Here is a 10,370-nt window from a genome sequence, read left to right on the forward strand (position 1 = left end):
CTAGACGCCAAAGGCGCACAGAACGCTGTTACCTTCCCAGCATAGTGGTCCCTATTTTTCTACTTGCATTTTTACGTGCTTTCGAACTGCTAGGTTGGCAGAAGCTGGGAAGAAACTGCCAACCTTCTGATTGACAAGCTCAGCGTCCTAACCCACTGAGCCACCGCGTCCCTTAGAAAGAAGATACTGAGTCTCAAAGCTCTCCAACTTTAGGCAAGCTAAATGCTTCAAGTGTGTTTTCTGCAGCTTCTTCAGACTGTGGTGCAATGCCAGGTAAACTTTGGATGCCTTAACAAGGTAGCTGGGACATCTTACCTGTAAATAAATGGGTCCTCATGTGCAGCACCATTACCCTGTTTCTAGTATGCTTCCACTTAATTGTATTCATTAGGAAAAGGACATTATAGCTTTTGTCAGCTGGCTGCTGCCTTAAACTTTCCCCCACCCAATTATGGTAATAACCAGTTCAAAGCAGCAGTTACTCTCTCAACAGAAGGCCCTATCTGTAGCTCTGGGTTGAACTGTGGAGTTCTTTGTGTTCTCCGAGCTTGGGTGTTTGCTTGCAGACATTTCATTACCCAATTAGGTTAAAAAAACATAGGTAACAAACATCACAGGTGATGTTTGTTTGCAGACCTTTCATTATCCAACTGTCATCAATGAAGTTACCCAGTTGGGTTAGGAAAGATCCAAAAGTAAGGACTAAGCTCAGAGAGCACCAAGGACTCTTAACAACAGTATTCTACCACTTCAGAATGGAGAAGATCCAGGAATTGTTGCAACTATCGAGTATGCCTCATATCAAAAGCTCCAGGCCCGTGTAAACCTCCCTCAGAAGAACATAAATATGGCTTCTTTCTCTTTTAGGATAGCAACTTCATGCAGGTTTCCATTCCAACCCAGTGCAAACAAGCAATCCTTGGCTCCAATGGGGCAAAATCAGCACTCTGCCCAATTTGTCGAGTGAGGCGGGAAGATCATTGCTTCTTCCAACCCATCCACCCTGTTAGGATGTTGGGGGAGGGGGCGGCCATCCCTCTTGCGGGTAAGGGGATGCCCATCTACAGCTGTTTTCCCCTAACCTCCATGGATCTGGAGGTAAAAATCCCTTCCCACCCCAGCTCCGCAGTCCTCCAGCTGAGACAGCATTGGGGATGAAGCTCTGGAAAGGCGGTGGGGCCTCGGGCCAGGTGGAAGCAGCCGTGGGGATGCTGTTCCTGTCCCCCTCGCTCCACCAGGAGGGCATGAGAGAAAGAGGAGGGTCAGGAACAACAGGAAGCAGCTCTTCGGGGTGCTTATTCTCGGTTGAAACGGAGGTGTCCTTCTGGCTTTCAGGTTGTCCTTTGGGGAGCCTCTCTGCCGCATGAGTGTGCTGATGGCGGTTGCGGTGTGAGCTGCGGCTGAAACACTTCCCACACTCGGAGCACGGGTAGGGCTTCTCGCCCGTGTGGACCCTCAGGTGCCGCTCCAGGTGGGAGACGAAGCCAAAGCTCTTCCCGCAGACGGTGCAGTCGTAGGGTTTCTCGCCCCGGTGAGCCCGTTGGTGCGTGAGCAGCTGTGCCCCGGCCACAAATCGCTTCCCACACTCCTTGCATTTGTGAGGCTTTCCGCTCGAGTGTGTCCGCTGGTGCTGCAAGAGTGTGGAGCTGACGCTGAAGCTCTTCCCACATTCACCGCAGTGGAAGGGTTTCTCTCCCGTGTGGATTCTCCGGTGGCGGTCCAGGTGGGAACTGACACTGAAGCACTTCCCACAGTCACCACACTGGTAGGGCTTCTCCCCCGTGTGGATCCGCTGGTGTCTTTCCAGGTGGGAACTCCAGCTGAAACTTTTCCCACAGGCAGGGCATCGATAACGCTTGTTCCCGGGCATGTGGGATTTCTGGTGCTTGACTAAGGAGGCCAGTTCCCTGTAGGTTTTCCCACATTCGGCACACTTGTGGGGCCGGTCGGGAGCATGCACACGCTGGTGCCTTTCCAAATGGGAGCTGACGCTGAATGTTTTCCCACAGTCTCCACACTGAAAGGGCCTCTCTCCTGTGTGGGTCCGCTTGTGCTTGATCAGGGCCGAGCACCAGCTGAAGTTCTTCCCACACTCCAGACACTGATAGGGCTTCTCTCCAGTGTGGATCCGCTGGTGCTTCACCAAAGACGAACTCTGGGCAAATCCTTTCCCGCAGTCGGAGCATTTAAAGGGCTTCTCGGTTGACATTGGCAGGGAGGGAGGAGGCTGCTGCGTGGCCACCCTCTTCCGGTTACATTCGGTGCATTTGGTGGGGTCCCTGCTCCGGGCTGGAGATTCCTGGAGATGATGGAGAGTGGCCGCACTGAGGTAGTAGCTTTTGCCACAATCTGTACACTGGTGTGGCTTCTCCCCCGTGTGGATCCTCTGGTGCCTGTAAAGGTGGGAACTGCGGCTGAAACGCTTCCCACAGTCGGGGCATTCATAGGGCCTCTCTCCCGTGTGGATCCGCTGGTGTCTCTCTAGGTGAGAGGTGAAGCTGAAACTTTTCCCGCAATCGGAGCACTCGTAGGGCTTCTGGCCCAGATGTTTCCTCTGGTGAGCCACCAAATTGGCCCCGAGTGCGAAGCCCTTCCCACAGTCCTCACACTGGTAGGGCTTGTTGTTGGCGTGAATCCTCTGGTGCTGCACCAGGGTGGAGCTAACACTGAAACTCTTCCCACACTCTTTGCACTGATAAGGCTTCTCCCCGGTGTGGATCCGCCGATGCCTCTCCAGGTGTGATCCAACGCTGAAGGCCTTCCCGCACTCCTTGCATTGGAAGGGTTTCTCTCCGGTGTGGATCCGCCGGTGCCTCTCCAGGTGCGAGGTCCAGCTGAAGCTTTTCCCGCATTCCTCACACTTGTACGGTTTGTCACTTGCGTGGTCTTTCTGGTGCGTGGCCAGGGCCTCGGCCTCAGAGAAACTTTTATCACACTGGTCACACTTGTGGGGTCTTTTGTCCAGATGCAGCTTCTGATGCCGGAGAAGATTGGACTTCTGGCTGAAGCTTTTGCCACACTCTGTGCATTGGTGGTTCTTGCCATGTGCTGGTGGTTTTCTAAGGGACACCTGAGAATTGGAAGCAACCATGGTCTGTGGGAGGGGTTTGTCTTGCTGCTCCTTTCCTTCGGTTAGGGAGCCCCTCGGCTCAGTCCCTGATGGTTGGTTCTCGGCCTCCATTGGATTCCTCTCTAGGACATCCCCCTTTTGTAGATTTGTTTTGCTAGGAATTACTTCCGGAGGAACAGGTTCATTCCTTCCTCTCAATCCTTCCCCTGAAGAGATAAATATTGCAGAGATGACTTGAAAGCCATCCTTTCCCAGAAGCCATTAAACAGAAGGTTGCTATAACATTATTTCAACATGTATTTGCATTAAACATTTTATATTTCCACCTTACGTTCTATGTGTATCAGCAAAGCCTATGCTAAGTTGGTAACATGTTGGCAACAATTGTCTTGGTTTGCAAGACACACTTTTGAATAAAGAGCCTACCTTTGGTGGTATATATGAGCAAACTTGAGATAAAATGTCCCTGTTGTTGCCTTTCTGACATACAGGCAAAATCTGCTAAAACTGACTGGTACAGGTAGTCCTTGACTTATGACCACAATTGAGCCCAAAATTTCTGTTGCTAAGTGAGTCATTTGTTAAATGAGTTTTGCCCTATTTTACAACCTTTCTTGCCTCAGCTTGTTAAGTGAATCACTGCAGTTGGTAAGTTAGTCACTCAGTTGTCAAGTGAATCTGGCCTCCTCATTGATTTTGCTTGTGAGAAGGTCGCAAAACGGGATCACATTACCCCAGGATGCAGCGGTGGTCATAAATGTGAACCAGCTGCCAAGCATCTGGATTTTGATCACATGATCATGGGGATGCTGCAAAGGTTGTAACTCTGAAAAACGGCCATAAGTCACTTTTTTCAGTGCCGTTTTAACTTTGAACAGTCATTAAATGAACTGTTGTGAGTCAAGGACTACCTATATGGGATCATGTTGTTGATTTGGAGACTGAAAATTTGGTATTTTTCTATGGCACTTCTTTCACTTATCAGAAGACAAGCTCTGAAGAACAAGCTTGCTCATAACTTTGAAAACATTTTTATTAATCTTGATGAATTCTGTTTCTCTATTGTTATTTGAAACACACCGTCTAATTCACGGGGGTCAAATGCAACACATCATGTGGCATGTCGCAACGTATTGAGACTTTTTCCCCATTACCGGAGCTGGTTGTGGGTGCAGCCTCTGCATGATACAACCGGCCCAGGGGCCGGTAGTTTGACACCCCTGGTCTAATTGGATACCTTTGGTTTTTAAAGAAGCAATGAAAACTAATGCGCTAGAGCAGGGGTCTTCAAACTCGGCCCTTTTACGACTCATGGACTTCAACTCCCAGAATTCCTCAGCCAGCAGGCTATATAAATTCCTCAGCCAGCAGGCTGAGGAATTCTGGGAGTTGAAGTCCATGAGTCGTAAAAGGGCCGAGTTTGAAGACCCCTGCGCTAGACGAAAGCCTGCTCTATTGTTGGTCGTTCAATTTATATAGTTAATTGTGATTGTTGTTTTTTCCTAACATCCTGCTGAGAAGACATGAAGATAAATGTAATATGAATAGTTATTCTATCACACTATTCAGGGCTTATGTGCCAGAATCTAGCACGGATGGTGACAAACAAAACTTTCCTCTTACACAGTGAAACTCCATCCCATGCAGGTAGTCTTCATCATATGACTGCAATGGAGCCTGTCCATTATAGTCATATGTCATGATGGTCACAAAACAATTTTATAACTTTGTGTAGCGGTCATTAAGTGAACATGGTGATGGTAAGTGTGAATCCATTGTTTGTTATGATTTTGTTGAAAACCCGGAAATAAATGCTGGTTTTCGGCAAAACTTTGTAAAATGCGGTCACGTGACTCCAAACAGCTGTAAAGGCAGCCATGTTGTTGAGTGCCCAAAGTACAATCATGTGACCAGAGGAAGGGGCCTGGCCATTGGAACTCTAGATCCAGGTCATAAGTCCTTCTTTTCAGGTAGGTCATAACTTTGAATAATTGCTAAGCAACCAGTTGTAAGCCGTGGACTACCTGTATATTTTAAAATAAACAAACCACAATTCTCACCTGGATTTATCTGAGTTGGCATTGTCCTTTCCTCACATGCCTGAAGTTCTGGAATCCATGAATCTTCTCGATCCATCCAGGAGAGCAGATCAGATTTAGAAAGTGGAAATCCTGCTGGCAAGGAAAAGCTTTAATACAGGTTGTCTTCAACGTATGGCCACAATTGAGCACAAAATTTCTGTTGCTAAGTGAAACATTGGTTAAGTGAGTTTTGCCCCCTTTTATGACCTTTCTTGCTACAGTTGTTAAGTGAATCACTACAGTTAAGTTAGTACCACGGTTGTTAAGTGAATCTGGCTTCCCCATTGACTTTGCGAAGGTTGCAAAAGGGGATCACATGACCCTGGGACACTGCAACCATCATAAATACATGCCAGTTGTCAAGCATCTAAATTTGACCATGGGGATGCTGCAACAGCTGAGTAGTTTCTTTATTTTGTTCACCTACAGGCAGAATTTGCAATGTATGGCTGTGAAAGTTGGACCACAAGAAAGGCTAAGCGCCAAAGAATTGAGGCCCTTGAACTATGGTGCTGGAGAAGACAAGGCGTTCAAACCAGTCAGAGATCAACCCTGACTGCTCTTTAGAAGGCCAGATCCTGAAGCTAAAACTCAAATACTTTGGCCACCTAATGAGAAGGAAGGACTCACTGGAGAAGAGCCTAATGCTGGGAAAGATTGAGGGCAATAGAAGAACGGGACGACAGAGAATGAGGTGGCTGGATGGAGTCACTGAAGCAGTGGGCCTGAGCTTCAGTGGACTCCAGAAGATGGTAGAGGACAGGAAAGCCTGGAGGAACGTTGTCCATGGGGTCGCGATGGGTCGGACATGACTTCGCAGCTAACAACAACAGGCAGAATCTTGTTGGACTAAAACAACTACCTGCATAACTAAGGGTATATTCTGTGTACTGATAGGGTGGGTCTGCCTTCACCCTCTTTCTGCCAACCAGACATTCCAAATTCTGCTGCCTTTTTGCCTCCAGGGACTCCAGACTACATTCCACCACATAGATACAGAAACTGGCTTTGTTGACCCAGAAAAGGACATAGTTGAACTATGATACCCACTGCCATAGCTCTAGTGATGGCAATCAACTTAAAATATTCTAAATGGGGACTGGAGGAAGTCTGGGGCTTAATTCAGCCTAAGGCTACTAGTTTACATTGTCATAAATTATCTCAAATATCCAAAAAGGTAGGATGTGTCTAAAAACAATTGCTGGAAAACAAGAACCAGAGGTGGAAATTTAGACAGCTGCATATACTACCACCAGCAGCAGAAGTTCTCTATTCCTGACTGCCCATTCGTGACAACTACATGTCTTAATATTATCTTCTTGGCCATTCTGGGAAACAGTACACTTTTTATATTTAAATACTGGATTGAAAAGTTAAAAAAAAACCAATATTTTTAGTAAGGAATGTGTGACTGAGGAGATTGATTATCTTGGACCAAAAATAGCAGGCCAGTATTTTTCTTTCTTGTTTCTTGTTATTATCACACCTTCACATATACACACACACCTAAGTTTATTCACATAAGCTTTTTGCAGAAGTGGAGAACAGAGCAGTTTTGGTAATTGCACCTGAGGCACAGAAAATCATTTTTGTCCTGGGTGCAGGATCATAAAATCCACTAGTCTTACCTGACGGCAACCCTCTCCGGTGGGGCTCAGCTAGTGCAGTGATTCGGGGCAGATTGATTGCCATCTCTTCTGCTAACAAGAAAAAGTGTGACAGACCCCCATTAGGACACCGGGCAGATTGGGTGGAACCATGTGGATGCAGTGGGCCACTGATGCAGCTGGGTCCCTGCATTTGGCTGAATTATATTGTGACCACTCTGGACAACAACCCACTTGGTGTTCAGCACGCTGGGCTGGACCTTAATTGGTGAAGGCTAAGTAACTTTATAATTGTGATCAGCCTTGCTCCAAATGCAGAGAGCGAGGGAGGTGAGAAAAATACACGGAAGAGAGGCCTATAAACCACGACACCTAAGTCAAACCTTCACATTCAAATACTGTATACCTTCCAAACATCAAACGATGGAGAAAAACAACATGGTAATTTCTTGCTGTGAGTTTTCCAGAAGCGATGTCCTACACATTGAGGACAAGTCAGGCTCTCTGGATTTGGGGTTTGATCCTGTAGAGCAGGGGTCCCCCGGTCCGTGGACCGGCACTAGGCCACGGCATACCAGCAACCGGCCTGCACAGACAAGTGAAGCCCCATCCGCTGGATGCAGGCAGCCTGTGAAACCACACACCCCCTCTGGACCAGAGAAAAATCTTTCTCCACAGAACCAGTCCCTGGTGCCCAAAAGGTTGGGGGCCTCTGCTGAGGAGCAGTTCCTTAGCTTTACATATTAACCCCAAGAAATTGATCCTTACCCAGAGAGATCAGAGTCTCGTAGTTCTCTTGCATGTCCCTCTGGTCGAGAAGTCTCCAATACGAGGAGGCCGTTCCACCTTGGAGGCCACAGGGCATCTGGAAAAACACCCCTCCCTGCATCAAATTCGTTCAAGCATTCACCTTTTCAGGCTGCAGGTAGTCCTTGGCTTACAACCACAACTGAGACCACAATTTCCATTGCTAAGCAAAGTGGTTGATAAGTGAGTCGTCCCCAATTCTGCAATCTTTTTTTTTTTGCCACAGTTGTTAAGCGAATCACTTCAGTTGTTAAGGGAATCATGCAGTTGTTAAACAAGTCCATCTCTCCCCCCCCATTGACTTTGCTTGCCAGAAGCCAGCTAGGAAGGCTGCAAATGATGATCACGTGATCCTCCTCTTCAAGATTCTGCAACAGTCATAAATGCACGCTGGTTGCCAACTGCCTGACTTTTGATCAAGTGATTGTGGGAATGCTGCAACAGTCGCAAGTACGAGGACTGATTGCAAGTCACTTTTTCAGTGCTGTTGTAGCTTCAAATGGTCACTAAACAAATAGTTGTAAGTCGAGGACTACCTCTACTTCCAAAACCTGAAATTTAATTCCACACATAAAAGTGGGCAGATTGAGGAGCTTCAGGAAAATAAACAAAACAGAAGATTCTACTTCTGTCAACTATTTGGGGTGATCAAACGCTCGGCAAAGAGACGAGATTGCAGGCTGCAAAAGACCCAGGTCCCTTTTGAAATTCAGAATTAAAACCATCCGAATTTTCCAGTTTTTAAGAGAAAAGTCAAGCCTTCAAATACAAGTGCAATACCATCCCATTGCAGATGCAAAAAGCAAACGATGGCAGTTAATAGCATCCTAGACTTTTATAGATTTTTTTTGTCCTCATCTCTAAACTATCCACAGGGCCAAATTTGCAGAACATGCGAGGTTAAAACACGGTTGGGTAGTTTCTGGTTCTGCGTAAACATTACATCACCTCTAATCTATTTCAGCCCCAGGCTTCAACATGCCAAGGTTTTTAGCTTTGTCTACTCTACACCATCCAGAGTTTGTTTGATGGGCAGTTATATAAATTGCTTAATAAATAATAAAGTAGGGCCTGCTTTCTATATCTCTGCCCAGCTTCACTGCTACCTCTGACCCCATTCCAATCTTTTTAATATCCATTTTAAGTGCAGCCAGTAGCTGGCCAAACAAAATCCAGGAAGGTCAACAAAGGAGAGTCAGATGAACCCGTGGTTTGATTTGACATCTAAAGAAATGAACTCTAAAACTACATCTGCCTTTTTGGAAGCTGCACAATGCTGACTCAGCTTCAGTTTAGAATCCTTTACAATTGCCCTGTCTTTCCCCCCCCCCATACATTAGCTACCTTAATCTAAATCAAAATGCAGTGTGTACTATTGTTGGAATGGTACTAGATATATATTAACGTACGTGGTTCTTAATTAAACAGCATTAAATTCGGCTCATTGCTGCTACACTGTATGTAGATCACCATTTTAAAGCCTGTTTTCACTCACCAGGACACAATAAAAAACTCAAGAGAAAGTCAATTCTGTACCTCAGTTCACACTGAACAGAAGGAAGGCTAAAAGTCAAGGCTTCAAACTGATGCTAAAAAAATAATTGAAAAATGTAATTTGAGGGGGGAGGAATAGGAACAGGATCTTTACTGATCAACTCAACCCTCAGGAGCAATTTGCAGGCTTTCTTCTGAGTTCTGCAGAACAACACTTCGTCAGGCAGAATCCAGCCAAAGGGCTCTGTAGAACTCTAAAGCAGGGGTCTTCAAACTTGGCCCTCTTATGACTTGTGGACTTCAACTCCCAGAATTCCTCAGCCAGCATGGCTGGCTGAGGAATTCTGGGAGTTGAAGTCCACAAGTCATAAAAGGGCCAAGTTTGAAGACCCCTGCTCTAAAGCTTGCACACTCTTCCTCCTCTCAGCTTGGCGGCTTTCTTGCAGACCTTTCATTACCAAACTAGGTAACATCATCAGCGCCCTCTCCTCTCCTGTCAGCCTGATGAAGCTACTGCTCTCATTGGCGCTGACGGAGGGTAGCTTTGACGCCGTGCACGTCCAAAAAAAGGACCGGATGACCGAGGCCGCGGGGGGCTGTTTAGAATTTCAGGGGTCTTCAAACTTGGCCCTTTTATGACTTGTGGACTTCAACTCCCAGAATTCCTCAGCCAGACACGCTGGCTGAGGAATTCTGGGAGTTGAAGTCCACAAGTCATAAAAGGGCCAAGTTTGAAGACCCAGATGTTTAATAGCGGGCGCGGCTCCCCTTAGCCCCCTGCCCTTACATCGCTTGTCCAGCCAGGCACAGGGGATCAGCGCAGCGCTGCAGGCGGGATTCACCCTTCGCATCCCGGAAGCGCTGCCTGCACCGATCCGCGGCGGGTTCCCCACCTGGGCCGGGCCAAGCCGGCTGCGAGGAAGGTCTCCCGGCGGCTGGCGGGGTGGTTCTCCTGGTCCGCTCCGCGGCGCCGTTGCTGCCTCCGAGTCACCCAGGAAGCTCAAGGCGTGACGCCCCGAGCCGGGGAACGAGAGAGACGGAAAGCCGGGCTTCTTCCCCGGCGCCACCCAGGGCCCTCTGGCGGCGGTCGGAGACGAAGCCTCCTCCGCGGGTGGACGAAGGGGGTTCTCTCGGGGGCGGGGGGCGCAGATGTGGGGGGGGGGCGAGGAAGGCAAGGCCTACCTGCCTTCCCCCCTCGTTACGCCAAGATCGATTTCCAGGCCCCCCAAAAAAGGCGGCCAGATTTTGAAACGGCCAAGGAAAACCTCTGGCTTTCAGGCTGCCCGGCCTCTGCACGCTAAGCCATGGTTA

The 10,370-nt window shown here is 47.9% G+C and overlaps 1 protein-coding gene across 1 annotated transcript; it reads right to left on the reverse strand.

The window, feature by feature from the left end:
* Positions 1-132: 132 nt before the first annotated feature.
* On the reverse strand, positions 133-10,112 carry LOC310636284 (uncharacterized protein). Its single transcript, XM_083355981.1, has 5 exons — positions 9,953-10,112; positions 7,527-7,623; positions 6,780-6,851; positions 5,131-5,241; positions 133-3,276 (listed from the first exon to the last, which is right to left on the reverse strand). The coding sequence occupies exons 2-5, from the start codon at positions 7,621-7,623 to the stop codon at positions 1,007-1,009; spliced, it is 2,550 nt and encodes an 849-aa protein (XP_083212107.1). The 5' UTR covers positions 9,953-10,112; the 3' UTR covers positions 133-1,006.
* Positions 10,113-10,370: the final 258 nt, after the last annotated feature.

The sequence above is a fragment of the Vipera ursinii genome, assembly GCF_947247035.1.
Source record: "Vipera ursinii genome assembly, chromosome: 2".
Taxonomy (NCBI): domain Eukaryota; kingdom Metazoa; phylum Chordata; class Lepidosauria; order Squamata; family Viperidae; genus Vipera; species Vipera ursinii.

What these genes read in the sequence shown, in the direction of transcription:
- LOC310636284 (XM_083355981.1), bottom strand. Translation starts at nt 7,623, where the DNA reads ATGCCCTGTGGCCTCCAAGGTGGAACGGCCTCCTCGTATTGGAGACTT. An exon ending in CGAGACTCTGATCTCTCTGG is followed by an intron (nt 6,852 to 7,526) that starts GTAAGGATCAAT and finishes TTTTCTTGTTAG; the next exon opens with CAGAAGAGATGGCAATCAAT. An exon ending in GCCAACTCAGATAAATCCAG is followed by an intron (nt 3,277 to 5,130) that starts GTGAGAATTGTG and finishes TTATCTCTTCAG; the next exon opens with GGGAAGGATTGAGAGGAAGG.